Source organism: Lynx rufus, unplaced genomic scaffold (assembly GCF_022079265.1).
Source record: "Lynx rufus isolate CCGP_SWC_20201006 ecotype Redwood Valley unplaced genomic scaffold, mLynRuf1.p SCAF_2, whole genome shotgun sequence".
NCBI classification, from domain to species: Eukaryota; Metazoa; Chordata; class Mammalia; order Carnivora; family Felidae; genus Lynx; species Lynx rufus.
In genome coordinates, this window is record NW_025814834.1 from 122,430,459 (window position 1) to 122,457,551 (window position 27,093).

Below are 27,093 nucleotides of genomic sequence, written 5' to 3' on the forward strand. Positions count from 1 at the left end.
CCCCAACATATACAAAATTCATGTGTCCGTCCGTACCTTAGCTTCAAGTCAGTACTAAATATGGTCAACTATGGAAACCATACACAGTTTAAACTTCTAATAATAATCTGTTCTTTATCTCCATACCTTTCTCTCTCTCTCTATGTCCCTATTGCCTTTGTACTTTTTTGTTGTTTTTTTTTTTTTTACCTTCATCTTAAGGTTTTTATTGCATGTATACATGGATGTCTTTGTAAATTGCCTCCAATGCTTTTTTGGAAGGAGGGGAGGGAAGTAGGGTATACATTTCTAAAGACCAATAATTAAGATTTCCTCTTTAGGGAGATTTTCCCTTTCTGCTATGAAGGAGAGTAGCTTGTATCAGATCAACTCCAGCCTCGCAAACAACTACAAAAGATGGCTAAAATACAAGAAACAGCTAACTGAATGCATTGTCAGTAGTCAAGGTATGAAGGATCAGGGGACCAAGATCCCAGAAACACACCAAGGTGGGCCCCACAATGTCTACTGCTTTTTCTCTTGAGACATTTGCCAATTTTTTTAAATGTTTATTTTTGAGAGAGAGAGAGAGAGAGAGAGAGAGAGAGAGAGCATGAGTGGGGTAGGGGCAGAGAGAAAGGGAGACACAGAATCCAAAGCAGGCTCCTGGCTCTCAGCTGTCAGCACAGAGCCCGATGCAGGGCTTGAACTCACAAACCATGAGCTCATGACCTGAGCGGAGGTCAGACGCTTAACCGACTGAGCCACCCACACACCCCAAGACATTTGCCAATTTTTAAGCGACGTAGGTGCTTCCCAGTGCCTCACAGGGCCAAGACGACAACTGAAGTTCAAACCCCTTTAGGAAGTCATAGCTGGAGAAGTCAGGATCCCAGAGAAAAAGGCAACAACAGAGAAGCCAGCCTGACCTGCTGCACTGATTTTTCCTCAAGGCGAACTGACATGAAAGCTACACTCAGGGGGACAGGGCTGGGTAAGTGGCTGAGAAGCTAAGAAGAAAGTAAACAGTAGGAGGCTAAAAGGTTAAGCAAAGTTTTCAACCATCTCACAGTACTGGGGAGACGAAAATTGGAATTCTGAGTTCACAAAGGAAGGTAGACTGTAGTAAACACCCCAGGCGTTTGGGGACAGCCCTGAAGGGCCATGCCCTCGGAGTGAGAGCAAAGCTCAAAGAATCAGCTGTCGTCGACACTGAGTTCCAGTCTCAAAACATCTCTCAGTCCCTCACGGGATCGTGGTGAGCTCTTATTCTGCTGGACTGCCGGAAAAACAAGCACATCTTCTTAGGAAAAAGAGAACATCGTGCAGAGGTGCAGAGTCTCTGTGGCTTTTCAGTATTCAATTGAAACTTATCTGACGTTCCAGATGATAGGACCAAATGACTGAATTACAAAAGAGGAAGAAAAAAAAAAAAAAAAGAAAAACAGACAAGAGAAATAGATCCACAGGGATCCAGATACTGCTGTTATCAGCATGGACTTGAAAATAACTATGGTTAATTTACTACAGAAATAGACAACAGAATTTGACCCCTTAACTGAAATCTATTAAAATAATCAAATTGAAATATTAGAACTAAAAAACAAAATAAAAAAACACATATTTGAAATTAAGAGCTCAATAAACAGGGGTGCCTGGGAGGCTCAGTCAGTTGAGTGTCTGACTTCGGCTCAGGTCATGATCTCATGGCTTGTGGGTTCAAGCCCCGAGCCTGCTTCGGATTCTGGGTCTCCCTCCCTCTCTGCCTCTCCCCGTCTCGCGTTCTGTCTCTGTCTGTCTCTCTCTCAAAAATAAACATTAAAAATTTTTTTTTAAAAGAGCTCATTAGCTCTTTGGTCTCGGTTGCGGAAACAAGATGACGAAGGGGACGTCATCGTTTGGAAAGCGTCGCAATATGACGCACACATTGTGCCGCCGCTGTGGCTCGAAGGCCTGCCACCTTCAGAAGTCGACCTGTGGCAAATGTGGCTATCCTGCCAAGTGGAAGAGAAAGTATAACTGGAGTGCCAAGGCTAAAAGAAGAAATACCACTGGGACCGGTCGAATGAGGCACCTAAAAATTGTATACCGCAGATTCAGGCATGGATTCCGTGAAGGAACAACGCCTAAACCCAAGAGGGAAGCTGTCGCAGCATCCAGTTCATCTTTTTTTTTTTTTTTTTTTTTAATTTTTTTTTTCAATGTTTATTTATTTTTGGGACAGAGAGAGACAGAGCATGAACGGGGGAGGAGCAGAGAGAGAGGGAGACACAGAATTGGAAACAGGCTCCAGGCTCTGAGCCATCAGCCCAGAGCCTGACGCGGGGCTCAAACTCACGGACCGCGAGATCGTGACCTGGCTGAAGTCGGACGCTTAACCGACTGCGCCACCCAGGCGCCCCGGCATCCAGTTCATCTTAAGGATTTCAACGATTAGTCACACAATAAATGTTCTGGTTTAAAAAAATAAATAAAAAAATAAAAAAATTAAAAAGCTCAATAAACAGGTTTAATAGTAGACTAGAAGGAACAGGAAAAAAGTCAATATAAGTTATCCAAACTGAAGCCCAGGGTAAAAAAAAGGATGAAAAATACAGAAAATAGTTTACAAGACACATAAAAAACAGTAAAAAGGTTAAACACAAGTGTAAGAGAGTCCTACAGGAGAAAGAAAGAATGTGGTAGAAGTAGGCAAAATTAATTTTTGAAGAGATAGTGGCCAATATGTTAAATTGACAGAAGACATCATGTCCCAGATTCAAGAAGTGCTACATATCCTGCGCAGGAGGAATACAGAGAAAACCACACCTAGGAACATCGTGGTAAAACTCTCTAAAGGCAGAGAAGGGAGCATGAATACAACCGACAGCTGACTTTTAACAGACACTCCTCGTAAGACAATGGGATGACATCTTTAAAGTAATGACAGAGTTGGGAATGCAAGCCGGTGCAGCCACTCTGGAAAACAGTATGGAGGTTCCTCAAAAACCGAAAAATAGAACTACCCTACGATCCAGCAATTGCACTACTAGGCATTTGTCCATGGGATACGGGTGTGCTGTTTCGAAGGGACACATGCACCCCCATGTCTATAGCAGCACTATCAACAATAGCCAAAGTATGGAAAGAGCCCAAAGGTCCATCGATGGATGAATGGATAAAGAAGATGTGGTATATATATATATATATATATATATATATATATATACACAATGGAGTATTACTCGGCAATCAAAAAGAATGAAATCTTGCCATTTACAATTATGTGGATGGAACTGGAGGGTATTATGCTAAGTGAAATTAGTCAGAGAAAGACAAAAATCATATGACTTCACTCATATGAGGACCTCAACAGACAAAACAGATGAACATGAGGGAACGGAAACAAAAATAATATAAAAACAGGGAGGGGGACAAAACATAAGAGACTCATAAATATGGAGAATAAACAGAGGGTTGCTGGAGGGGATGTGGGAGGCGGGATGGGCTAAACGGGTAAGGGGCACTAAGGAATCTACTCCTGAAATCATTGTTGCACTTTATGCTAACTAATTTGGATGTAAATTTAAAACAATAAAAAATAAAATTAATGACAGAGAATAACTGCCGACCTACAACCGTGTACAGAAAAAAATTTCCTTAAAAGGCAGACAGAATAAATATGCTTCAACCAACTCTCAACAAGCGAAAGAGAATTAATTGAAAAAATACTGAAGAAATACCAAAAGAAATACTAAAGGGAGTTCTTCAAACGGAAGGAAAATGATCCCAGATGGAATCATGGATGTAAGAAGGCATAAAGAGCAACAGAAAGGATAACTCTGTGGCAAATCTACTGGATGCTGACTATACAGTCCAATATTAGTAATGTCTTCTAGAATTTAACATATATGCATAATCAAAATATATGACATCAACAGCACAAAAGCGAGGCGAAGCTTCGATGTTCTAAGGTCTTGCGTGATCCTGGAAGTGATAAAAAGGACCACCGGTAGACACTAATAAGTCAACAATGTATGTTCCAACCTCTAAACTAACCACCAAAATGGCAGAATGAATAACAAACAAACTAATGGAGGGAGGGGAATAATGAAAAAATATCTGATTAATCAAAGAAGCCATCATTTCAGCTAACTTCATAGAAGCACTTCTCATTTAACCTGTAATCTATTCACTTTGATTCATCAGCAAATAGCTGCCAACAATAAGTTGGGTATAATCCGCTGTGTGTCTCATACCATGCACCGAGCTGGGTGCAATTCAAAACTTCCCTTAATGAATCCACAGAACAGAACCATAAGGTAGACACTACCTCCCCTATCAGAGAACTGATGAAACTGAGGACCGAAGCTGAGACAACAGATGCAAAGAAGTTAAACAACTTGCAGAAGGCCATCACAGCTATTAAAGGAGGGACTCCCACCCAGATTCATCTGGCCTATGTGCTGCCCTGTCCAAAGATGGGCCGGAATGGTTTGCTTTCGACTGCATTGTTAATATCACCACCTTCAGTTGGTTTTGTCCTTCCTCCTAGTAGGAAGAAGAAACCGCTCGAAATTCCATATGAAATATTTCAAATTCTCCAAGGGCAATGTGGACCGGCTAGGCAGCAACGTAACAACGAGTCACTAAGAGAGGAAATATTACACGTTCTCAGTATGATGTAGATAGAGACAAACAGAATTGTCATAAACCATTTCCAGTTTCTTCAAAACCTTCTCTGACCTGTTGCCTTCATTATTTTAAGCGATACTAACTTGAACATCTCACACAATCATATTCAAAAAAGGGAAAAGAACTTTATCCCTTCCCATATAGGAAGGACTTCTGGAATCCCTACTGCTGTGACTTTTCAGTAGTAGGGATAACTAAGAAGCAAGAGGTAATCGCTTCCAGATTACCATTTCGCTACCTTTGAAGTATTCAAGAAAATTAGTAAAGGCCTTCAACTTTCTTGTAGCGTGCAGAATGGATGGGGATGGGAAAGAAAAGTCAGGCAAGTTTTTCAAGGTAAGCTATTCCTGCAACACTTATTTCAATAAGTGCTTACTGGCAACCGTGAGGAATCATTAAGAGAGACAAGCTAATGAAGACTAAACCGTATTTATCTACCCTCTTCCACCCCTTCATGATATCCATGGGAAATATGCAGATTTTATTTCTTGGGTTATCATCAACATTATTCTAAATCAAGACCCACAGAGTACAGTGTATCTGTAAAGGATTTTTTTTTTTTTTTTTTGCGATTGTTTCCATTATTGCACAAACTTTATCATCTCACTGAGCTGCCCGGAAGCAAATAATCTGACTTTCCAACCTGAGCCATTTGTAAGATGAATATTGGCAGTTACTGAATCCATTGGTACAGGGAGAGCTGAAATACTGCAACAAAGAGCTTATGGTATTGCAGTCTGCCTTGTCAAAGGACATCTAAATCCCTCTTTTCTGAGTCCTTACAAGGCCCCTAAAAGAGACCGGGGGCGGGGAGGGGGGGGGCGCACGGGGTACGGATTTCCACACGGAATCCCCAGTCCACATGTGAGCTAGAGATGAACACAGAGAAGGTCAAACTTGCAAACTCTAGTAGAGCCTTTCCTGGCATGTCGGACTCACCAAATGAAAAACCTTTGTCTCTTCACGTCTGCCATTGCAAGGTCTGGCAGGAAGAGATGGTGGCAGCTCTCCCTAAGTGACAAAAACGCAGCCAGGTACACACGAAACAAGTCAGAGCCAGCAGAGAACGTGTAATGAAGTCACATATGGTGGTACTTCAAAATCCCATCTGAACGCAAATCAGGTTCTACAAGAGCAGGTCGTATAATCATTTAAAAAAAAAGAAAAAAGAAAAAAAGCAAGGTTCGGCTCAGACCTCCCCGGGATGCACTAGACAAATAGAAGACAGCATTACTCACTCAACAACCGAGTGAGCTACCGAGCAGGAAGCCCCTGTGCGAGACGACAGGAGAGAGAAGGACTAACCAGCCTCTGGAACTTCTCCTGGGAGACTTAGAGTGTGTTAAGAGCCATAAGGTGCACACGAAAACTGTAATATAAGGAAGGATATGAGAAACCAAAGAGAGGTACTAACGAGTGCCATGGGGTTCGAAAGTGAGGGCATGTCCACCCAAAGGGTTTAGTGGAAAGCTTCATGGGTGTCAACAGTTGAATTAGGCCTTTTGAGAATGGCGCTGGACTGGGGACACTGAGGATCAAAGTGCTTTTTTTCACACACACACAAAAAAATCCTTTGCAGAAGGGAGGAGCATAAGGAAAGAGCCTGGGGTGGGGGGAGGGACCCGTGGGGAGCAGGGGGGTTGGAGCAGTGACCGAAGGCGGACAGGAGTGGACACACGGGAGGTCCGTCGGGAGCCCTCTGCACGAGGACAGGCGGGACAGAAAGAGAACCAAAAGTAGGGCAATGCAGGCGATGGAAAGGCAGCAGCTCTGAGGGCCACGCTAAGAAGCAGCCTCAACTGATAGACCTGTGGCATTAGAGACAGCAAGGAAGGGCTAACAGCTGCCTAAGGAAACAGTGGAGAAAAAGTGCCAGTGACACGTAGGCAAGTTGAAAGGTCCGCCAGGCAGTGGGGATGGAAAACCCCCAAAAGGTATCTGAGCCCAAAATGAATGTGGAGTCGCACGCATGGAGGGAGGTGGGTGAAGAGGGCATCTGTGTAAAGGTAAAGACGTGGGATCACTGAGGTCACCACAAAACAGAGTGCAGACAAGAGCAGGAGGGACAAACCACCATGATCTCTTGCATTTAAGACACAAGCAGCCGAAAAAGACTTAGCAAAAGCAAAGAAAACAAAAAAATCACAGACACAGAGTTAGGGAAAAAACAGGAAAGGCTTCTATCCTGGCAGCCGTGGGATGCAAGGCTTTCAAGATTAAAAGGCTGAGAGTAACGTGCCATTCCCTTATGCACATACCCATCTCCTTGCTCCTGGCAGCCTGCAAGCTGGTCAGGCGGGACCTGCTCCCTACCCTGCATCCTGCACAGTATCGAGAGCAGACTCCTGCGATAGGTTTCGGTTTGGGAAAAAACAAACAAAAAACGAATAGCAATGTCAAACCTGCAGAAAAGTCAAGGCAGAGCGCTGCTGAGAAAAGACTACTGAATTGATAACTACTGGTCACTGGTAACCACGGAAATGCATTCTCAGTGATGCGGTGTGGGATTTCCAGAGAGAGAGCCAGGGGAAAGGGAACGATCAAGGATGCAATCCAGAGAGGGCACAACCATGAAAAAGATCCAAAGCCGGCAAGACGAAGGGCACAAGTGGGAAGTTGATCCTGCAAAGTCAACCAGTCGGTTCTCCAAGCACCTTCTAGGCACTGGGGAAATGCAGCTCAGTGTCCCTGCCCATAAGAAGCTGGTGTTCTAGTAAGGAAGGGGGCAAGGAACAAACCCAGAGTGCTGATAAATAACCTGATAGGATAGTGACAGGGATGGGTGGGGGAGGGGTAGCAGGCTGCTTTTGCCAACAAGGTCAGGAAAGGTGATCCTCTCACAAGGTCACCTTGACCTTGAGTTCAGACCGGAATGAGGAGGCGGCAGGGGCTGAACGCTGGGGCAGGACTGCTCCGGGCAGAGAGAACAGCTAGTATAAAGGCACCAAGACAGAGCAAGCTTGGGGTGTTCACGGAACAGAAAAAATGTCAGTGTGACTGGACTGTAATGAAGGAGGGGGCAGAGGCCTTGACTCTGGTTGGAATGGGAAGCACATCAGCTAGGGAATGACAGACAGACCCTGCTTTTTAGAAAGCTCCCCCAGGCTGCTGTGTGAAAGACGGATTATGGTGGACCCAACTGGGAAGCGAGGACAAGGTACAGTAGATCAAGTACAAGATGATGGGCACCTGTCCTCAGGCTGTAATGGCAGTCATTCTCAGAGTGGTCAGACTCAGGATACACCTTGCATAGTTAGTAGATCCTTAAACCACATGGGGGTTAGGGGTGCCAACCCCCCAGGCAGTCAAAAATACACATATAAGTTTTGACTCCCCAAAAGCTTAGCTACGAATAGCCTACTGTTGTTGACCGAAAGCCTTCCTAGTAACATAGTTGATGAACACAACATTTTGTGTGTCCTACGGAGTGTATATTATATTCTTAAAATAAAGTAAGCTAGAGAAAAGGAAAATATTATGAAAATCAGAAGAACATACATTTATCGTATGGTACTGTAAAAAGTCCACATGTAAGCGAATCTGCATATATAGTTCAAACCCACGTTGACCAAGAGTCAGCTGTGTATATCTGGAGCTGGGGGGAGGCCCAAGCAAAGAGCTTCATTGAAGAGTCACCAGCACATAGATGATATTTAAAGCCACAGGTTGCCTGGGGTCACACAGGGAGACAGAATGTATACATAATTATAGAGACAAAAGGAGCCAAAGACAGGGCCCTTACTTTTGTTAGAATTTAGGAGAAAAGGATGGGTAAAATTAAAGCCCCCCCCCTTTTTCTTATGTTTTATTTTATATTTGAGAGAGAGAGAGAGAGAGAGAGAGCGCGCGCACAGGGGAGGGATAGAGAGATAGAGACAGAATCTGAAGCAGGCTCCAGGCTCCAAGCTGTCAGCAGAGCCTGACGCGGGGCTCAAACTCACAAGCAGTGAGATCATGACCGGAGCTCACCGAAGTTGGATGCTTAACCAACTGAGCCACCCAGATGCCCAAATTATAGAGAAGTTTTGAGGCAAAAGCTTGAGGAACATTAAGTTCATCTCCAATGTCTCAGTAAAGTAGCAGAGAGGGGTTTAGATCTTATCATGGAAAAGGTTTAGAATAAGCCATTAGAAGGAATATAATAGAGGGGCGCCTGGGTGGCTCAGTCGGTGAAGCATCTGACTTCAGCTCAGGTCATGATCTCACTCATAGTTTGTGAGTTCAAGCTCCGCATCGGGCTCTGTCATGACAGCTCAGAGCCTGGAGCTGTTTTGGATTCTGTGTCTCCCTCTCTCTGCCCCTCCCCTGCTCATGTTCTGTCTCTCTCTCTCTCTCTCTCTCTCAAAAATTAATAAACGTTAAAAATTTTTAAATAAAAGCATTTAAAAAAAGGATTGTAATAGGAAACCATTACAGAATGAACACAAGGGAGGGCTGAAATGCAGTAATGACCCCCTGATTTGGGGGAAACTCAGGTGGGCAGGTTTCAAGATTTTCCCCAGCAGGATGATACAGCTCAGGATCAGAGACAACGGTCGGTGTGGATAACTCAACCACGTGCAAGAACTGGCAAAGGATTACGGGAGTGGGTTATGGGATGTCGACAAGCCCACCATTGAAATGCACGCCACACTAGGAGTAGAGCCCAGGACAGTGAGCGTGGCCTGGTGGACTGGACAACAGGAACATTCAAGATCGAGGGATCACAGTGAGTATGAAGATTAGGTTCAAGAGACACAAGGGAACTTAAAAGGGGCAAGAAGGAAGAAGCTGTGGTCATGAGGAAAATCAGAGTGGACTATCAAAAAGGGAAAAGAGGGGCACACGGGTGGCTCAGTCAGTTGAGCGTCTGACTTGGGTTCAGGTGTGATCTTGCAGTTCGTGAGTTCGAGCCCCACATCGGGCTCGTGAGTGTCAGCCTGTCAGCGCAGAGCCCGCTTTGGATCCTCTGTCCCTTCTCTGCCCCTCCCCCGCTTGTGCTCTCCCCCACAAATAAATAAATGTTAAAAGAAAAAAAAATGGTAGAAGAATTCTGAGTGACAACAAGGTCCAGGTATGGCCATTAAATCTCACACAGTGGGATTTTCCTAGGGGCTGAGCTTACCATAGAAGGTCCTCCCTGAGTCTTTGCTGGCCCAGGCTGGCTGCTGCAACATGAGGGAGGGGCAGGGTGGCGAACAGACGGGGAACAGGGCGAACAGACGGCGAACAGGGTGGGGAAGGGCGGTCCAGTCATGCAAGCCTTGTTCTCACCTAACATCTATCTCCGTGATATCTGGCTCCGGTCTGTAGCTGCTCATACCTGCTCATGGGCATGGGGTAGCCTTCATCCAGGGCAAGGCGGAGCTAGTATCCATATGCCGTGGGTCAAACAAGAACCCGGTGACACGGACAACACTGACTCCACCGGAACCGACAGGCTCTTCAGGAACAACCCGCCTTCACTTAGCCTCTGGTGCTGAGATAACCATTACCTCTGGCACGACGGACAGGAGGGCGAGGATAACAGGAGAGATGCAGGGCCCCCAGCGGCTGAAAAACGCAACTGCAAGCCACTTCTTAAAAGACTGGTTCATGAGGGCCCCTGTTGGGATGAGCACTGGGCGTTGTATGGAAACCAGTTTGACAATAAATTTCATATTAAAAAAAAAAAAAGACTGGATCACGAACTGACTGCACTTCTTCCTAGTAAAATGCTGTATCCTGTAAGCATGACATCGCTTCCAGTTCCGGGGCCTCTGAGAAACCCCGGGGTGGGGGCAGAGCCTTGCGAAATCTTTAATTCTACGTTATGAAATCATGGGGTTCTCTACTGTGTCAGCTCGGCCAAGCTGGCACTACATCTCCCAGCATCCTCCTCCCTGCGCAGCTCCGGGTTGAAAGGAACCCAGAATTTTTCAGAAGCACCTGTGAGACTTGGGAGGCAGAGGGAAGGGAAGCTGCAGCCATTAGGCTCTGGTGGTCGCCATGGCTAAAGATGGCGAGAGACAGATGCGCGGGCACTCGCGAGCACTAGTTTTGTCCTGGTTTTTCTTTCTGCTCCAGGTTTCTTCCCAAGCACTATCCTTAGCGACCAGCGTGACCCCAAGACCACCACGGGCTCGGCTGCAAAGGCAGAGGCGGTGGCTCTAAACAGGCTTTTCCCAGACCCTTTGCCACCCCCTCCCCCGCTTCACCATCCCACTCTGCGTGGCTCCCAGGTCCTCTGTAAGCCCCAACCTGGCCACAGGTGCTTCAGGAGGCCTGACCGGTGGTTTTCCTCGGCTCCTCCGGCTCCCCCTTTCAAGCCTTCACTTCCTCAGCTCCTCCCATAATCGTGTAAAGATTAATTCCTCTGACACGGGCCTTGTTCCACCATATTTACGGTGGCTCTGCTTCCCTGACGGAACCCTAACGGACACAGTAGGCCAAGTATTGAGCAGAGAGCTTTGCCCTCAAAGACTCAGTAATGGACAGAAACCACCTTACATTTATAGCCTTGCTTTACAGTTTGCAAAGCCTGCTCACATGATTTAATACTCAACCTTGAGAGGATTGAATAAGGAAACTGAGGTTCCGAGAAGTTAGGTGGCCAAACGACCCGCGCAGAGACCACTTGGAGGCAATCTGCGCTAATGAGTAACCAAAATAACTCTCTACGTGTAGAATGATTTAAACAATTCTCTGTCCAAGGACCAGAGACAGAAAAGGCTGCGGCAAGATCTATCCAGAAGGATTAGTTTGGAGCGTTCTGTAAAATTAACAGCTGCTAGCGGCCCAAGCACTGAGCAGCATCCCTCACTGCTCAGCCATTTTCAATTCTCCCCATGTTCAAACTGGCCAGGGTGGTCTGCCAAGTTCTGGGCGAACACCTGGCCCTCCTTTCAGCCTCTAGTTTCAAGAGAATGGGGGATTCACATTGGGTTTAAACTCGCATTTGTGCGTGGAAGGCACCTGAGACAGTCGTCGGTGAAATACTCCCCTAGTCCTACCGTGGCCAGCTTTGTCCTCTCTCTCTATTTTACTGTCTCCGGTACCCTTTCTCTGCTCTTTCTTAGCCTTGTCCACCCTTCTTCCCTAGCAAGGCCTCACTCAAGCCCACCCTTGACACCTCTAGGCACACTGCCAGGTTGCCATGGGTGGTGTGGACGTCCCTGCCCATCTTCCCCACTGAGGCTCAGTAAGCAATACACTGTGGTGGTCTTCAACAGAAGACTCTGGGTTCACACGCCCTTTAAGGAGAAGACTTGAGCTCTGTCAGTCTGATATTTCACACACCTACCGTGTGCTGAACCACATCACCAGGTAAGGTGACTGAGCCAACACCTAGCCAAGTGCCAGAGCTGAGGAGGCGGAAACAGTGTGGCAGCTTTGCAGAAAGGCCAGGAGGAGAGGAGTTCTCCAACAACGGGAATCCTAAGATATAAGTAAATAAAGGACAGGAGGGGCTTAAAGCATTCTAGGGAACACAGCACCTGAAAAAACAAAACAAAACAGACACTCACCTACAACATCAGACTTAAACTCCTCCAGGTGGCATTCAAAGCGCTTCCCAATCTTACGATTTTCTCTCCCGTCCCAACCCTTTCCCTCTGGAGAGGCCCTCGGCTCTAACCCTCAGCTCTAGCCACAAAAATGCCCTTACAAATGGGTCAATTTCCCTACCCTTGCTCTCCCCTCTGCCTGAAACAAATACCCCGCCCCTTCTCTGTCAGACAAAACCCCGATGATCGACAAGATTCAGTAAGCTCATAGAAGTTCACCTGACGGAAGCCGTTCCTGATCCCCAACCTCCCCCTTCCCCCCCCCCCCTCAGTCCCCAGCCAGAGTTGTGAATGTGCCTCTGAGGGGCAACTCGGCTCAGCCACCGCTCGTAGGAAGCTCGTGTGCTGCCCTCATAGGACTGTGAGCCCCTTGAAGGGGCAGATCGTTGCCTCCTCATCGCCACATTCCCAGCCCAGCAACGTGCCTGGTGACAGAATGACTGATCACTTCTACCTCAGTGGGCTTTGGTAAACTGGAATGTCAGAACCCAAACTGATCTTTGGATCATCATCTAGGGGGGTGAACAGGAGTTACTTCATCTCACTGATATCAGAAATGACCCCTGATCAGTAACTTCCAGAAGAGCTCTTTGCTAAGCTCAGCGCAGAAAGCAAAGAGCACAGGGCTAGGGCACCTGTCACACACAGCATCGGTCAAGAACACCGCGGGGCGGGGACCTCGGCACCTCGGGAGGCGACGCAATCCCAATATTCCAAAGCCCACATTTTGACACCTCAGGGTTATTATCACTCTGCCGTGGGGCTAGAGGAGCCAACACAGCTGGGTGCTTTGGATCCTTGTAAAAGGTTCTCGTTCCAGACACAGCACCAAAGCCTAAAAAACGCACAGACAGGTACAGAGGAGACACAGGTAGTAACACACACAGGTATGGAGCATTATGTCCGTCACCTTACCTCTCCTGCAAGAGCGCCTCTGTCTAAACCAGCCCCCAATACTCTCCCTTCTCTCCACACGTTTTCGTCTCGAATGATCTCGGACACCTCTTCAACGTCACCTCGCTTCCCGTGTGTGGGTCACGCCTCCACATCTAGACTGGCAGCTACAGGGGTCGAGGGACTGTGTCTACGTCCCTACGTGCCCAGAGCTCTAGAGTAACGCCTGGCACAGGGTGGAGAGGAAGTAGTAGTTAGGAAGGAGGCAAATGGAGGGGCGAGCCACGGGCCGCAGGCAGCAGCACACTGCCCCTTCCCTCAGACGTGGCCAGAGCTGGCTGCTGGCCGGAGCAGGGGTGACAGGCCCTCGGGCTGTGGTCTGGACTGACCCCACCACGGGGCCCCTGAGGCTCGCACTGGGAGTAGAGAAGCCTGCTTCTCCACGCTGTGAGCACGAGGAAGCCCAGGAAGGGAGGAGATGCCAGTTGGGGATGGGAGAGGTTGTGTCAACCCCACAAAGGGAGGAAGGGGTGGAGGTGGCGGAAAGACAATAGCCAGAGTGGTCAGTCCTCCACACCAGCTGCCAAGGAAAAGAAGTGAGGAAAACCTCCCAAGCAAGACTGGAGGCTTTCCCGTCCCTTCTTCTTCACGTGTGGACTCCATTTTCTCCTAGCCCACTCCACAACCCTCTGTCCTAGAAATGGAGTCACAGGCCAGTCCTCCAGAAATACTGTGGTAGTCACAAAAAGAGACCACAAGCACGCGTGCAAAAGAGAGAAGGACACACAGGTCACCTCTGAATCCTGTGATTAAGGTTCCACAACACAGATTTTACATGTGCATCTCACAGAGGTACGGTACATGCCCTCTACAGTACACATGCTATTTGCACACGTATATATGCAAGATATCTACAGACGTTTTCTAAGCACACACACTAATCTAATCGTCCGCAGGCTTGCATGCCTACACGCCAGGGTAAACAAAAATGGACACTGTCCCGTTTTCACGGGGCTTCCAGCTGGGGTGAGATAAAACCCCTCCTAATAAACAGACCATCAATTGATGGCTGTGCTGTGAAGGAACGTGGCTCAACGAGAGCCGACGACAAAGGAATGTGCTACAGGCAGCCTCACCCTGGATCAGAACGTGTCATCCTCTCTCAGGGCAGCAAGGCTTGACCTGAGCCCCAGAGACTCAAACAAATGGAATTAATTCCAAGACGACATATGAACAGAAGAGGGGCACTGCACACATAGGCTGTAGAGTCGGTTCCTAAGGGCATGGAATGAGGGTGACTGGGGAAAACCATCACGGGTTCCGTTCTCACACTTGTCTGTTCTGAGGCCCGGATGCCTTCGATGAACATGCTGGACGGGACACAGAGCTCGTGTGAGCACTGCCGTTTCCTTAGGACCAAACTCACACCCGGCCTTGGGGTTAACTCCCGTAAGGCTCGTGGATTCTGAGGCTACAACTGGGCAGTATACCCCCACCTTGCTACACCGCTGTGATATTCCAGAGATGCGCCCACAGAGCTCCGTCCTCTGCCACTTACGAGCCAGGTACAACACTTGAGCTGAGACTCATCCTGGTGTTTCGACTGCACGCTTATTTGCGGGATAAATTGTTATTAAAGCGGGGGCTCTGATGAACGGACCACGCGGTTGCATAAACCGGGTTTCCAGAGAAAAGCATCTAAAATCCCCCTTCTCTCCTCTACGAGGTATCTGTGTCTCTTATCAGGTGTTAGTTAGTCCTTTGAAGAAATGTTCTGATCGACCACCTATGGGGAACATCAGTAATTGTTTTGTGAACCATTTTCCTTGTAGGAAACAACCCAGAATAGGATTAGGGCCTGACTTACCACCTGAATTTAGCAGGCGAGCTCCCTGTTAGCCCCAGCAGACCTCACCAGCCTTATGCACGTGGGCTCTGAGCTGCTATGTGGGCACTGACAACACCTCTCAGGGTGACTTTGCTCACATTCGTCCTCTCCGCCAACCTCCCCTCCTCAGAGCTTAATATCCACATCCCCTGAGGTCTCTCGTACCGTTCCAGTTTAAGTCAGCTAATTCCCGGACGGAATGCCAACCGGCACGACACCGATCTACTCCCGCCTCCGAGACACTGTGCGGGTCATTCTCCTAACTTGAAATGCTCTGCCTGCTCCTGGCTCAAAGTGCTTTCTAGTCCCACCTGCTCCGTGGAGCCTTTCCATAATAACAGCTCCTGGCCTCGCTTTTGTCCCTGGGATCCTGACAGCCCCATATACACAGCTATCTAATGATTCAGCCACTTCGACGTTTCAAAAGCACCGGCGATCCACTCTGTTATAACGGGTTCCGTCTCCACGTTGGCCCCCCCTTTCCTAGTTCCTTTGTAATTTCCCAGTGTCAGAAACACAGTAAATAGTCCCTAAGTGCTGCTGAAGCACTAAAACGTAAGCTCCCGAGGAAAAGCAGGAACGTCTCATACGGCAGAGTAGGGTAGCAACTGGGCACAAATCATTTATCCACAACCGCCACCACTTTGTGCAATCCAGGGGCCCGCCACATGCCGGGCTCTGGGCTAGGCACCATGGCCTGAGCTTGAGGCTTACTGTACGGATTCCTCAGTCAAAGATGACGGACTACGGTGCCCTGTAATAAATAAGAAAACATTTGGATGTGCCAGCCTTCGGAAAATGGAAAAATGAATCACCGTGCCCAAAGTGGCTTGGCTTCACTTTCTGAAGTCCTCGCCGCAACAGAAGCAGAGCGGCAGTGCACTGGACAGACACCAAATCGGCTGGCATTCCGCTCTTAGGACATCCTAGGGGACGGTGCATTTATACCGCACGAGCCAGCCCTTCACCTTCAAACACATGCAAGAACTCACTCCTGGAAGGCTCCTGGTAAGCCTGGGAAAATCTCCACATCCAAGATGAGTGAGGGAGCACTGTTAGGCCAGCAGCACACATTACATCTCAAGGCAGCCAGGACGCAGCAAAGACCAAGGCCACAGCAACAACACGGAGGTCCTCCGGGTACACCCTTTCCGTTGGTATCACATCCAACGTCGTTTTTACCTTCCTCCTTCAGACTAACAGAATGAAAAGGAAGAAAGGCCCCACACACGAGAAACACATTTCTGAGCCAGTTAAGGCTCTTGATTGGAAATGTCGGAATTTCGACTCTCTTGTCCTTTAGGCAAGTGGAAAATCCAAACTAGCGTCGATATGTGGACACATTTAAAGATGTCTTTGTCTCTTCTCACTGTGGGGTGGAGACTGTTAGGAAAAAGAGTCTATGCAAAGTAACTGTCTCCCAGGCTCTCTCCTAGATTGGAAGGCTAAACGTGGAAGAAAACACAAGTCCCATTTCTGAGGGCTGAGACTTGATTATCTCCACCCCGACTCACTCACTAATGGCTGATTTCCTCAACAACACTTGCAAACAACCGAATCAGTAATAAGAAAATGTCCGCCATCTAGAAATGCCTAATTGGTTTTACTGTTTCTGCAACTTCTCCCAGAAAGTCCGTCTGAAGGCGCAGTTGGCCTGGTGGTTGGGATACCTCCGTGACCTCAAGAACCACAGGGAAAGATACCCTGTTTCCCAGCACGGGAAGTGGTCTGGAAGGAGGAAGCAGTTACCAACACGGACACAGAACAACAAACAATTCCCAGAGCCCTCTGGGTCCCCAGCCATCCCTCTGTGGAAAGGTGCCAGGCAGGTGAGAGGTGAGAGGCGCAGGCTATAGACAGGAGGAGAGCTGGGGAAGATAGGCCAGGAGCCAGGGACACCAGGGCTGGACCAAGCAGCCCATATGGCCGCCAGCAGGGGTCAGCGCGGATTCCAGCAGTTCTGGAGATGGAAGGGGGCCTTCGGGATCAGCCAGCCCAGGCCTTACTGGACTGAGGCTAAGAGCTAGTCAGCAACTTGTCCAAGGTCACAAAACTAGTGAGTGGAAGATCAGGGCCAGAAACTGCACCTGCTGTTTTAAAAGACAAGGAAACACATGTTATCACATTTTGGCTAATTGTATCAATTCCTCTGTCTGTTTTCCAACCCAGGTCAGACTCTGCATATCTGTACTGACACAGAGAAGCAGAACAGCCTACTGTGGTAACACGCCCAGACTCTGGAGCCAGGCGGTGTGGGCTTGAATCCCAGCAGCTCCGCCACTGCCCGTAACCTGGAGCAGTTTGCTCCATGTCTCTGTGACTCAATGTTATCACCTCTCAAATGGGGGTGGTAACAGCACCTGCCTCATGGGTTCTGAAGCTCGCTAAAGGATTTCATATACGGTAAGTGCAGTGCCGGGCACAAACTAAGTGCTATGTAAGAGGTAGGGAGGAATAATCCCCATATTGGCTTCTCCCTGGCATACCTGCTCTCCAGCCCCCAACTCCTGCTAGTCACAGGATCCTGCCTTTTCCCTACAACACCTGGACGCGATATAATTGCCACCACAACAGACCTACGTGAACTGCATCCTTCGTGGCCAACTGAGCGCCTGTCACATTCCCATAGAGCCCACCCCAGCTCACTTCTAGCTCTAACCCTGACCACGGCCTTTGCCTCAGAGCTCACCAAGGGAAGCCAAGGCCACCAGATACATGCCAAGCTCTCTTCCAGGCCAGTGCTTCTCAAACTTTAGCAGGCATTTGAATCCCCTGGGGATCCGGTTAAAACACAGACTCTGACTCCACAGACTGGAGTGCAGGCCCTGAGATTCTCCCTGATGCCGCCAACACAGCCGGTCCCCAAACCCCACTTTTGAGTAGCAAAGCTCTAAGGACCACAGAAAGTGTAGTGTTTGCATTTTTCTAGATTTTTATCTTCGTGACAAACCTGCAAGTGAGATATTAGTCCCACTTGACAGATGTAGAAGCCGAGGTCAGAGAGGTGAAGAAACCTGTCCGATGTTGGAGGGCTGCTAAAGGGCACATTCCAAAGCCTGATCCCTACTTGGCCTCCATGAAAGTGATTTCCGAGAGCAGAAAGAGTTTAGAAAAAGCACATGGAAAACAAACTGCTGAAATCTTCTTAGCTGGTGAGCATGAGATAAAGATGGGTTATAAAAATGGCCACAAAGTCCCTGTGCTGGAAGTCCCACCTAGCAGCTGAAGGTCTAAAAGCAGCCATCAGAAAGGAGGCTAATTCCACCAATCAATAAGGAAGAAGACGTCCAGAGGAACACGGGAAACACTTTCAGTTTGTGCAGAGAAAGGGAACACACGGACAACCTCTATCGGGCATGTCTGGGGACTCTGTGACCACTCTTCAGGCTAAAAAGGCTGCAGGCGTGGCCGAGCCCATGGTTCCCATGCCACACTGCTCCCTGCACATCCCCCCTCCACCTCCCTTCCCTCCTCTCGGGGAGACTGCCTGGCACTCCGACCTCCAAGGCCAGGGAGCTCTGGAAGGCTCCCACCCTGCTGCCTCCCATCCCTGGAGTGCAGCCCCAGCAATCATCCTGTAGCAGCCCTCCACCCCGCTCAGCCTGGCCTCCCAGCAGGCAACAACCTGAAAAGGTGGGCTGTGGCACCTGCTATGGCGGTCCCACTTCACTCACTCCTCGAAGTCGGCGATTCCGCCTCGTCCTTCACTGTTGGGTCAGAATCACAATCTCGCAATCCAAGGCTTCTCTTCGCCTTGATCTTCCTGCATTTTCAGCAGCATTTGACCAACCCCCATAGCGGGTCTCCTCAAACCCTCTCTGCTTGCTTCTGACAGAGGGCTCTCCTGGATCTTCCTCCAGCCCTGACTATTCCTTCTAGAACTCTCCTTTCCTGGTCCTGCTCCCTAGCTGCCGCCATCCCTGGCTGCATGCCCTTGACCCTCACCTCCATCATCCAGGTGCTGCTGCACCCTGTGGGGACACCACCCACCACACACCCATGCATCCCGTCCCACCCGAGGGACCGCAGACCTGAGTCAGCTCGGTTCACTGTGCAATCGGTAGTCAAAACAATGCCTGGGCCGAGGAGTGTGCATGCTCTCAGTAGTCACTGAATGGATAAGTGACCTCTCACCAGGTCACTGGACTGCTCAATTCCCACCTTCAAACAGCTCCTCCCAAGGCCAGAACGGGGCGAAAGGGTTGTGGTTCACCGGTAAGAGACAACTAGCAATCGCGGTCAAACCGGAGCGCACACGGGAAGTGATAATATCTGCAGGGCCTTCTTCAGTAAACAGGGCGTCTGGTTTAGAGGCGGCTCCGACCTGTGGGCTCCGGGGGCTGAGAGCATCTGCATCATGACACTGGCTCCTCTTACCATGGCCGACAGGCTGCGAAGTTCTGGCCCAGTCCCGCTCTACATAAGGACGGAGAAGAATCGTTACCAGGACATTCTTGGCTTGGTGTCACTTCTATTTTTAAATTTTTTTTAAATGCTTTATTTATTATTGAGAGACAGAGAGAGACAGAGCACGAGTGGGGGAGGGGCAGAGAGAGGGACATAGAATCCGAAGCAGGCTCCAGGCTCTGAGCTGTCGGCACAGAGCCCGACGCGGGGCTCGAACCCACAGACCGCGAGATCATGACCTGAGCCGATGTCGGACGCTTAACCGACTGAGCCACCCAGGCGCCCCTTGGTGTCACTTTGAAGGTCTGAGAAGTAACCCAACCATCTGCACACTGCTTCTATTTCATTAGGATTCAAAGAGAGCACCCATTCTGAAATGCGTCCTGAACCCTTCAACATAATCCTGTCCTTCACAGTGCCGAGAAAAATTCATCTGAGACACAGCAACCCTAGCCAGTGTTTCTCGACTCCCCTGAAATATCCCGAATGATGCAAATGCTCACGTTCCAGCTGCTTATAAAGGTGCAAAGCAGGATGCAATTAAGGTCCCAGAAACATCATACTTAAACTTGAATCATGCTGCTGAGCGACTCCGTAATCTCACACAAACACTTAGGGAGCATTGTGGAGAAATCAGCATTCGAAGAACACAAACGTGTACACGGTGCCATTATCTCTAGTCTCCGGGAAATCACATTGCCGGTCCGCAACTGCGTTAACGACCGGGTCTCATTCTGGTGCTTTGCAAAGACTCTACAGTTGGGGGGGGGGGGATGATTATTCCAAGACCTAAAAACCACTGACTGTGCCAACTGCAGCACTTCGCCTTTTCCAGAAGATAAATTATGAAGCGTCTTTGCCAGTTCAAGTTATTTTCCCAAGGCAGAGAGTCATATGGCCTTGCTCCCCTGCCTTTAAGGAAGCAAGGCAATTAAACTGACCGGCTACGAAGTGCCCTGACAGGTTCCCCCCAGCTTCATTTGATATAAAGTGAGATGCAGACACACACTGCCGGACAAGCACACAGCTTCTGGGACTTCCACACACCGTGCCGATATGAAAATGTATGTTCAATCTACGGGGGGGGGGGGGGGAACCGCTAAAACAAAATAGTCATACAAATGCCGACCGGCCGGACCGCCTTGTAAGGAGCCATCACTGACAACTAGGCTTCCTATTCAGCAGACTAATAAGAATAATTATAGCCAGGGCAGGCATTAATCAGCTTGGCAGATACAGGAATTCTGTTAACAAGGCTAAAATGAGTGCCAAGGAATCTCTGAAGGCCACGGCACTTCAAAGACCGTTAAGCTGGATGCATTCACTAGGTTCCTCCTGCCAGCCTTCCCCTCCTCCCGTGCTTTCTGGAGGAAGTTGCCCTTGGGTCCCTGGTGACCTGCTAAGGGTTGCAGAGTCGCCACATTTGGGAGGTGGCTCCTGCGACGGCCCCTTCAGGAATTGCACTTGGACTGCACTTGTCCCAGACCCTCCTCTGTTTGCGCTCCGAGTGTCCAAATGCTGCCGCCCTTTTCTGGCGAAACTAATCTCAAGCAACAAACAGCATAAGGTGATGGCGAACATCGGTCAACTTTTCCGTGGTAACAGGCACAGTAGACTCCAGTGATCAAATCCTGGCTCCGCCATGGAACAGCTGAATGACTCGGGACACGGGAAGTCAGTTTCCTCGTGTGCAACATGGGAAAAAGAACAGCACCTTTCTCAGCGTATTGTGAGGATTCAGTAAGAGAATGCACAATAAAACCTGATGCTTGATATGCGCTCTAGAAACAGCAAATATCGTTACTGTCACATGCAGAGCCCTGTACAGAAACGAAAAGAACCGGGGCACTTGGGTGGCTCCATCGGTTGAGTGTCCGACCTTGGCTCAGGTCATGACCTCGCAGTCGATGGGTCTGAGCCCCACGTCAGGCTCTGTGATGACAGCTCAGAGCCTGGAGCCTGCTTCGGATTCCGTATCTCCCTCTCTCTCTGCCCCTCCCCTCACTCACACTGTCTCTCTCTGTCTCAAAAACAAATAAACATTAAAAAAATTTTTTTTTAAAAAGAAACAAAAAGAACCAATGAAACATTCAGTATATGGACACACGCACATCATGCGAGTGGCTGAGCCTGGGCGGTGCAAGGGTGGGCATATTTGCTTTTTACCTTACATCCTTTGTAACTGACAGAGACTGCTGGTCCTCCCCCCATTCCCCCCCCCCCCAGCCAAATCCACTCTTCTCTTTCACAGCAGCTGGCACTCCATTGCTGCCAGGCCACTTTTTCTCAGCTTCCCTTGCAGCTAGGGTGACCAGACTAAGTTCTCTTGAATGGAATGTGTACAGAAATGATGAGCACCCCTTCCAAGCCTGGCCTATGAAACCCCCAGGTGTTCTCCTCTATGATCTTTCCTCCATGTGGGGCTGGCACGGTGATGGTGACGACCAAGCTGACGTTAGGTGGGCTGAAGACAGGGGACTGCCATCAGCCAGGGTGCCAGAAAGGCTGCGAGGGGCAGGGATACTATTCAACCTTGAACATCCCCTTGGGACTGTTTGGAAAGACACTTCTATATCGTTTGAACCACTATGCTTCGAGAATCTTTCTTTGTTAAAGCAGTCTGGCCTAATTAGTACAAAACTCTTCTATCCTATTTGAATTTTAAAATATAGATGTAATGCTTTTGTCATTTCAAAACGATTTCGATGGATTTGCAAGTTATTCCTTTCTTTAAAGACACACATGGAGAATATCTGAATCCCTCCCCAGATCTTTGTACCTTTCACTCTCTAATCCATGCTGTGTGTTACGTCCTCAAATACATCCCCATGTTTGTGTTCCTCTCACCCTGAGAGCTTTTTTTTTTTTTTGAATGTTTATTTTATTTTTGAGAGAGAGAGGGAGACAGAGTCCGAAGCAGGCTCCAGGCTCCAAGCTGTCAATACAGAGCCCGACGCGGGGCTCGAACTCACGAACCACAAGATCATGACCTAAGCTGAAGTCAGCACTTAACCGACTGAGCCACCCAGGCACCCCTTATCCTGAGAGCTTTTAATGGCTACCCATTACCCACAGATTGAGGGATATATACGTGTATTCATTCAGTCAGCCAACACTTACCAAATACCTACGATGGGCCAGGTACTACTACTATCCTATTAGTAGTAAGGATACTACAGTGAACAAGATGACCATGGTCCCTGGCTCTAGGGTTATAATCAGGGTGGGGATTTAGCCCAGAAAGAGACAATTATATACAGTGAGATAAATAAGTGACACGACTGGAGAATACACCCATGAGGCCAACAAACCCAGCCCTCGCAGCCCAGACTTCTCAGCACAGCACAGAAAGCCTTCAGGACCTACCCCACACCCACCTTTCCCCTCCCACCTGTTCCTCCTCCCTCCAGCTCCAAGGAGCTTCCCTGCCCTTCCTGAAGCAGCCACACACTCTCACTCATCTGAACTTGATGCCTTCCCACAAGTGTGCATTTCCTGGAATGCTCTCCCACCCCTTCTTTCAAAATTCTAATTATCCTCAAGGCTCAGCTCAAATGACACCTCTTCAGCAAAATCAACCCCAACCCCAAGTCAAAATTAATCATCCTCTTCCTTGCTTCCTACCAGCACATGGTTCCTCTGTCAGGTATTTCATTCTGTCTTATAGTTAGCTGTTTCATTATTTGTCCATCCACCCGCACCGACCATTCCATGAGGCATCCATCTGGGACGTTCTGTGGGCTCTAATGGGTATTTGAGAAATGCTGTATTTGAATGGATGGACAAGACGGGTCAGACGCAGGCAACAGAAGTGAAAGCCTTCTCTGCGAAGCTGAGTGGATTCTGGTGTGATCACGGAGAGGCAGACGTAGGAAAATTTCATGGAGGAAGCGAGTTTTAGGGGGAAAGGGAATACACAGGCGAGAGGGGAGAAGCAGGAAAAACATTCCTAGGCCATGGGAAATAGAAAGTCCAGAAGGTTCACATACATTCTATGCAAAGGACAGCAAACATTACCTAGAACGAAGTATTTGATTCAGAGAGAAAATCAGAGAGAAGAGACCACAAGGGGCATAGCAGCCTTGGAGGAAAAAATCATAAAGAACCAATGAGCCCAGGTGGGACCCCCAAAAACGAACCTTCTGGACAATGATGAACTAAGAAGGGAGGTTGGAGGAAAAGGTCAACCAGGAAGATGTCAGAAGTTATCTGTGGGGGGAACTATCAGAACCTGGGCTAGTAGGATAGTAGCTGCAGAAACAAGAATGGGAAGAAGCTGGAGTCTGTGCTAGGGGAAAAAAGCCACAAAATCGAGGGACTGTGTGAACACAGAGGTCAAAAAAGAGCAGTGACAGCAAGATTACACCAGGATGCAACACAAGAGGAAAGATGAGCTTGTTCATCAACATATTAAGTTTCCGGAGCCAGTACAGCACGGAGGGCTTCCCAGAGGTCACAACGAAGCCACAGCGAGTGCGATGCTGTAGGGCAGAGCTATCATCTGGAATACCAGGCTCAGGAGCTGTTAGAGGAAAAGGCACTAGCTGGTGACACCATAGACGTTCATGTATAGTTAACACGAAATGCCCAACCAGCACAGGATACACTGGGACACATACAACCAAGACTTCTACAAGCTGTGCTTTCCCCGTTTCTATTTTTGCTCTTGCCAATCTCTTTTCCCCTTTGCCTTTCCCTCGATGTAGTTACACCCAAGGGCACTCTTTTCAAACTTCCACCTGAGCCCACCATCTGAGCTGGTGCACAGGTTGTAAACTGCACAACTCTAGGGGGAGTCACTCACATTGGCTACAATGTGAATAACGACGCCTAGAGTTGTGCAGTGCACAATCTGTGCAACCAACCATGGGCCATGGCTTGGTTTGATCCTGATACATCAGTCCATTAATGGACTATCACAGCAGAGAACTTCAAGGGTCCCGGCGTGAAGGGGAAAGGCTTAGGATCCAAGACCGTACAAGGCATGCTACAAAACTAAGTGAAAGATCTGGAAGCTTTCTGCACATGGTTGCAGCTAAAGCAATATGGCTGGACGAGCTCTCTTAGGGAGTGGATTATAGAAAAAGCCTTCAAAGGTGAAGAAAAAAACCCCAGTAGCAGCTAGAAAGGCTGGCCCACCAGCAGCAGGAGTCGTGGGGGTTGGGACAGTGTGGGCCCTGGTGTCAGCAGAAAAAGGAGTGGCTGTGGAAGGCTTCCACTGGGACCTCTGCCTGTAAGTGCAGAGTAGTCATCTGCCCTGTGTGCAGCTGGGGCCTGGCTGGGACAAACACCATACACCATGCATTCTGCAAATGATTCAGATCTGCCTTCTCTCGGGGTTTGGAAGGGAACCCCGGGTCAGGTCGCAGGCCTCCTTCTGTTCTGGTTGACACAGACCAAAGGGATCCAAGAATATTAAAGAACATCAAAGCACTGGGGTCAGAACCTCAGGTACCTTGGTGGTCACTTAACAAACATATGCATTTCTACTGTTGCTAACTGCACGGTTATGTTAAATAACCCTACTATGATAATCACGTAGATTTACACGAAGATGGTGTCTGTGTGTATGGGGTAAAAGGAAAATGGAGAGAAAACACACACACACACCCCAAAGATTCCTTGGGTTGCGGAAGGCTCTGGGCCAAATTATCCAGAGGCACCCAGATTTGGGGAGGGTGGAAGACAGGGGACAGGAAAGGGAAGAAAAGTAACAGGTAGGAAAAGTTGGAGAAGCCACGGCTCCCAGGTCTTTGTGTGCAAATGTGCAGCTAGGCAGCTTGAAGAAGAGCTGAAGGAAAAGGCTGAGGCAGAATATCGAGCCACCGCCAACATGACGAAGGACGCGCACACCGATTTTTCCTGTAGCGCTCTGGGCCACCCCGTGACCTTCGTAGAAGGAAGTTGGCGGATTCCCTGCCATCCCTGGAAAGGCAACTCAGCGTGGGCTGGCATGTGCCAGGGGCGATTGGGCCCGTCTCGGCTACGGCGGGGCACATCAAAGGCGCGTATTTCCGCCCCCCTCCTGGGGACGCGGCTGGGGACCGCGGGCACCTTCCGAGGCCGGGAGTTCAAGGTGAGCCGGCTCCCGGCGGCCAACAGGTAGGGAGGGCTGCGGGGCGGCGGGGGGGAAGCCGGCCACGGGCCACTCCCCCGCCCTCCCCGCACAGGTGGGGCGAGGCGCGCGGCCTGGCCGGGCGGCCCCGCCGGATTCGCGCCCCGCTCCGAGCGGCTCGGCGCCGTTCCCCGCCGGCCCGCGCCGCCCGCGTACCCCGCCGCCTCTCCCGGGAGCCGCCCGGCACCTCGGCGCCCCAGGCCGCGCGCCGCAGCTGCGCCCCGCCGAGCCTCCCCCGGGCCCCCCGCGCCCCGCCGAGCCCCGCGCGTGCACTCACCCAGCCCCAGGAGCGCCAGCAGCAGCGGCCTCGGCGCCAGGCGCCCCATGCTCGCCGGGCGGGAGCGGCTCTCCCCCGCCTCCTGCGTCCCCGCCGCCTCTCCTCCTCCTCCTCCTCCAGCTCCGGCTGCTCCAGAGTCCGCGCTCCCCCGCCCGGGCCGCGCGCCTGCTCCGCTCTCCTCGCGAGCCGAGAAATCCCAGCGCTGGGCCGTACGTGAGCCCCTCGCTCCGCGCCGCCCGCCCGCCTGCCCCCGCCCGCCTCCCGCCTCGCGCCTCCCGCCGGCCGGGCACCGGGAGCCGGGCGCCGGAGCCGCCCCGCCGAGCCGAGCGCGCAGCCCCGACCGCTTCCCGAAAGCAAAAGGGAAGAGCCGCAGCGCCCGCCCGCCCGCGCCTCCCATCCGGCGCTCTGCCAGCAACAAACACAAACTTTCCCAAGCCCCTCCCCGCTCCAGGTAACGGAGGCAGCGCCCGGCCACCCGCTTAAAGGGGAGGAGGCGGCGGAGCCCACCCCCCTCTCCCCTCGGCCCCCCGCCCCACGACCAACTTTCCTCCGACCTTTAAAAGTTGGCCTTGGAAGGACTCCGCTGGAAGCCCCATCGCTGCAGCTCTCTTCCCCGACAGCCCGCGTCCCGCCACTCTGGACGCACCCACGCGTGTCTGCTGTTTCCTCAGCTGCCTCCCACCCACCCCCACCCCCACCACCGCTCGTCTCCAGCCCAGCACCCCACCGACAAGCCGCCGGGCTCTGGCCAAACATTGTTCAGGTAGGACTTCCCCAGAGGTGAGAGGACTTTAAACGTCACCGATTCCAACCTCTTCGTGGTACCGAGACCTCGTGTTCAGGTGACCTGCCCAAGGACTCACGGCCAAGTGGCAAGACCAGAGCCTTGATCTCACAGGCTCTGATCACCGCCCTGTGGCCGGGTGGGCCTCTTCCCTCTCCCGGGTGCCTATGGCATTGATTAGAACACTTCCCACAAATACACCCATGGGGAAAAGACAAAAAAACAAGACCAAAAATCCATGTATTAATAGCTACAGTTCTTGGTATGGAATGTACTCTTAAGACTAAATGGGTGTTGCTTTAAGCGGACACAACTGGTTACCAATACTCTTTTTTCCCTACAATAGGGTTCTGAGCTTCCGATTTGAATACAAAAGGCACAGTATTGAAAAAAAAATTGTTAGTGTTCATCGTTTAAAACTTCACAAGGGTGATTCACAAGAGTGCTCCTATAAGGGACCATCCTGGCGCACCATGCCCCCCCAACACCAAGGCCTTTCATCAGTACCTGCAAAACAGATCACAGATGTTAATGGACAAACTGCCTGGGTGG

At 49.9% G+C, this 27,093-nt stretch overlaps 2 protein-coding genes across 2 annotated transcripts in view; one reads left to right on the forward strand and one right to left on the reverse strand.

The window, feature by feature from the left end:
- The window catches only part of PTGFRN (prostaglandin F2 receptor inhibitor), an 83,863-nt gene extending 58,030 nt beyond the window's left edge, over positions 1-25,833 (reverse strand). The window contains exon 1 of the mRNA XM_047082600.1: positions 25,758-25,833. Within this exon, the coding sequence (XP_046938556.1) occupies positions 25,758-25,806 (49 nt within the window). The 5' untranslated portion in view covers positions 25,807-25,833. The remainder of the gene's footprint in view (positions 1-25,757) is intronic.
- On the forward strand, positions 1,833-2,448 carry LOC124514550 (60S ribosomal protein L37-like). Its single transcript, XM_047082601.1, has 2 exons — positions 1,833-2,139; positions 2,391-2,448. The coding sequence occupies exons 1-2, from the start codon at positions 1,856-1,858 to the stop codon at positions 2,398-2,400; spliced, it is 294 nt and encodes a 97-aa protein (XP_046938557.1). The 5' UTR covers positions 1,833-1,855; the 3' UTR covers positions 2,401-2,448.
- Positions 25,834-27,093: the final 1,260 nt, after the last annotated feature.

Coding starts and splice junctions, on each gene's coding strand:
- LOC124514550 (XM_047082601.1), top strand. CDS start 1,856: ATGACGAAGGGGACGTCATCGTTTGGAAAGCGTCGCAATATGACGCAC.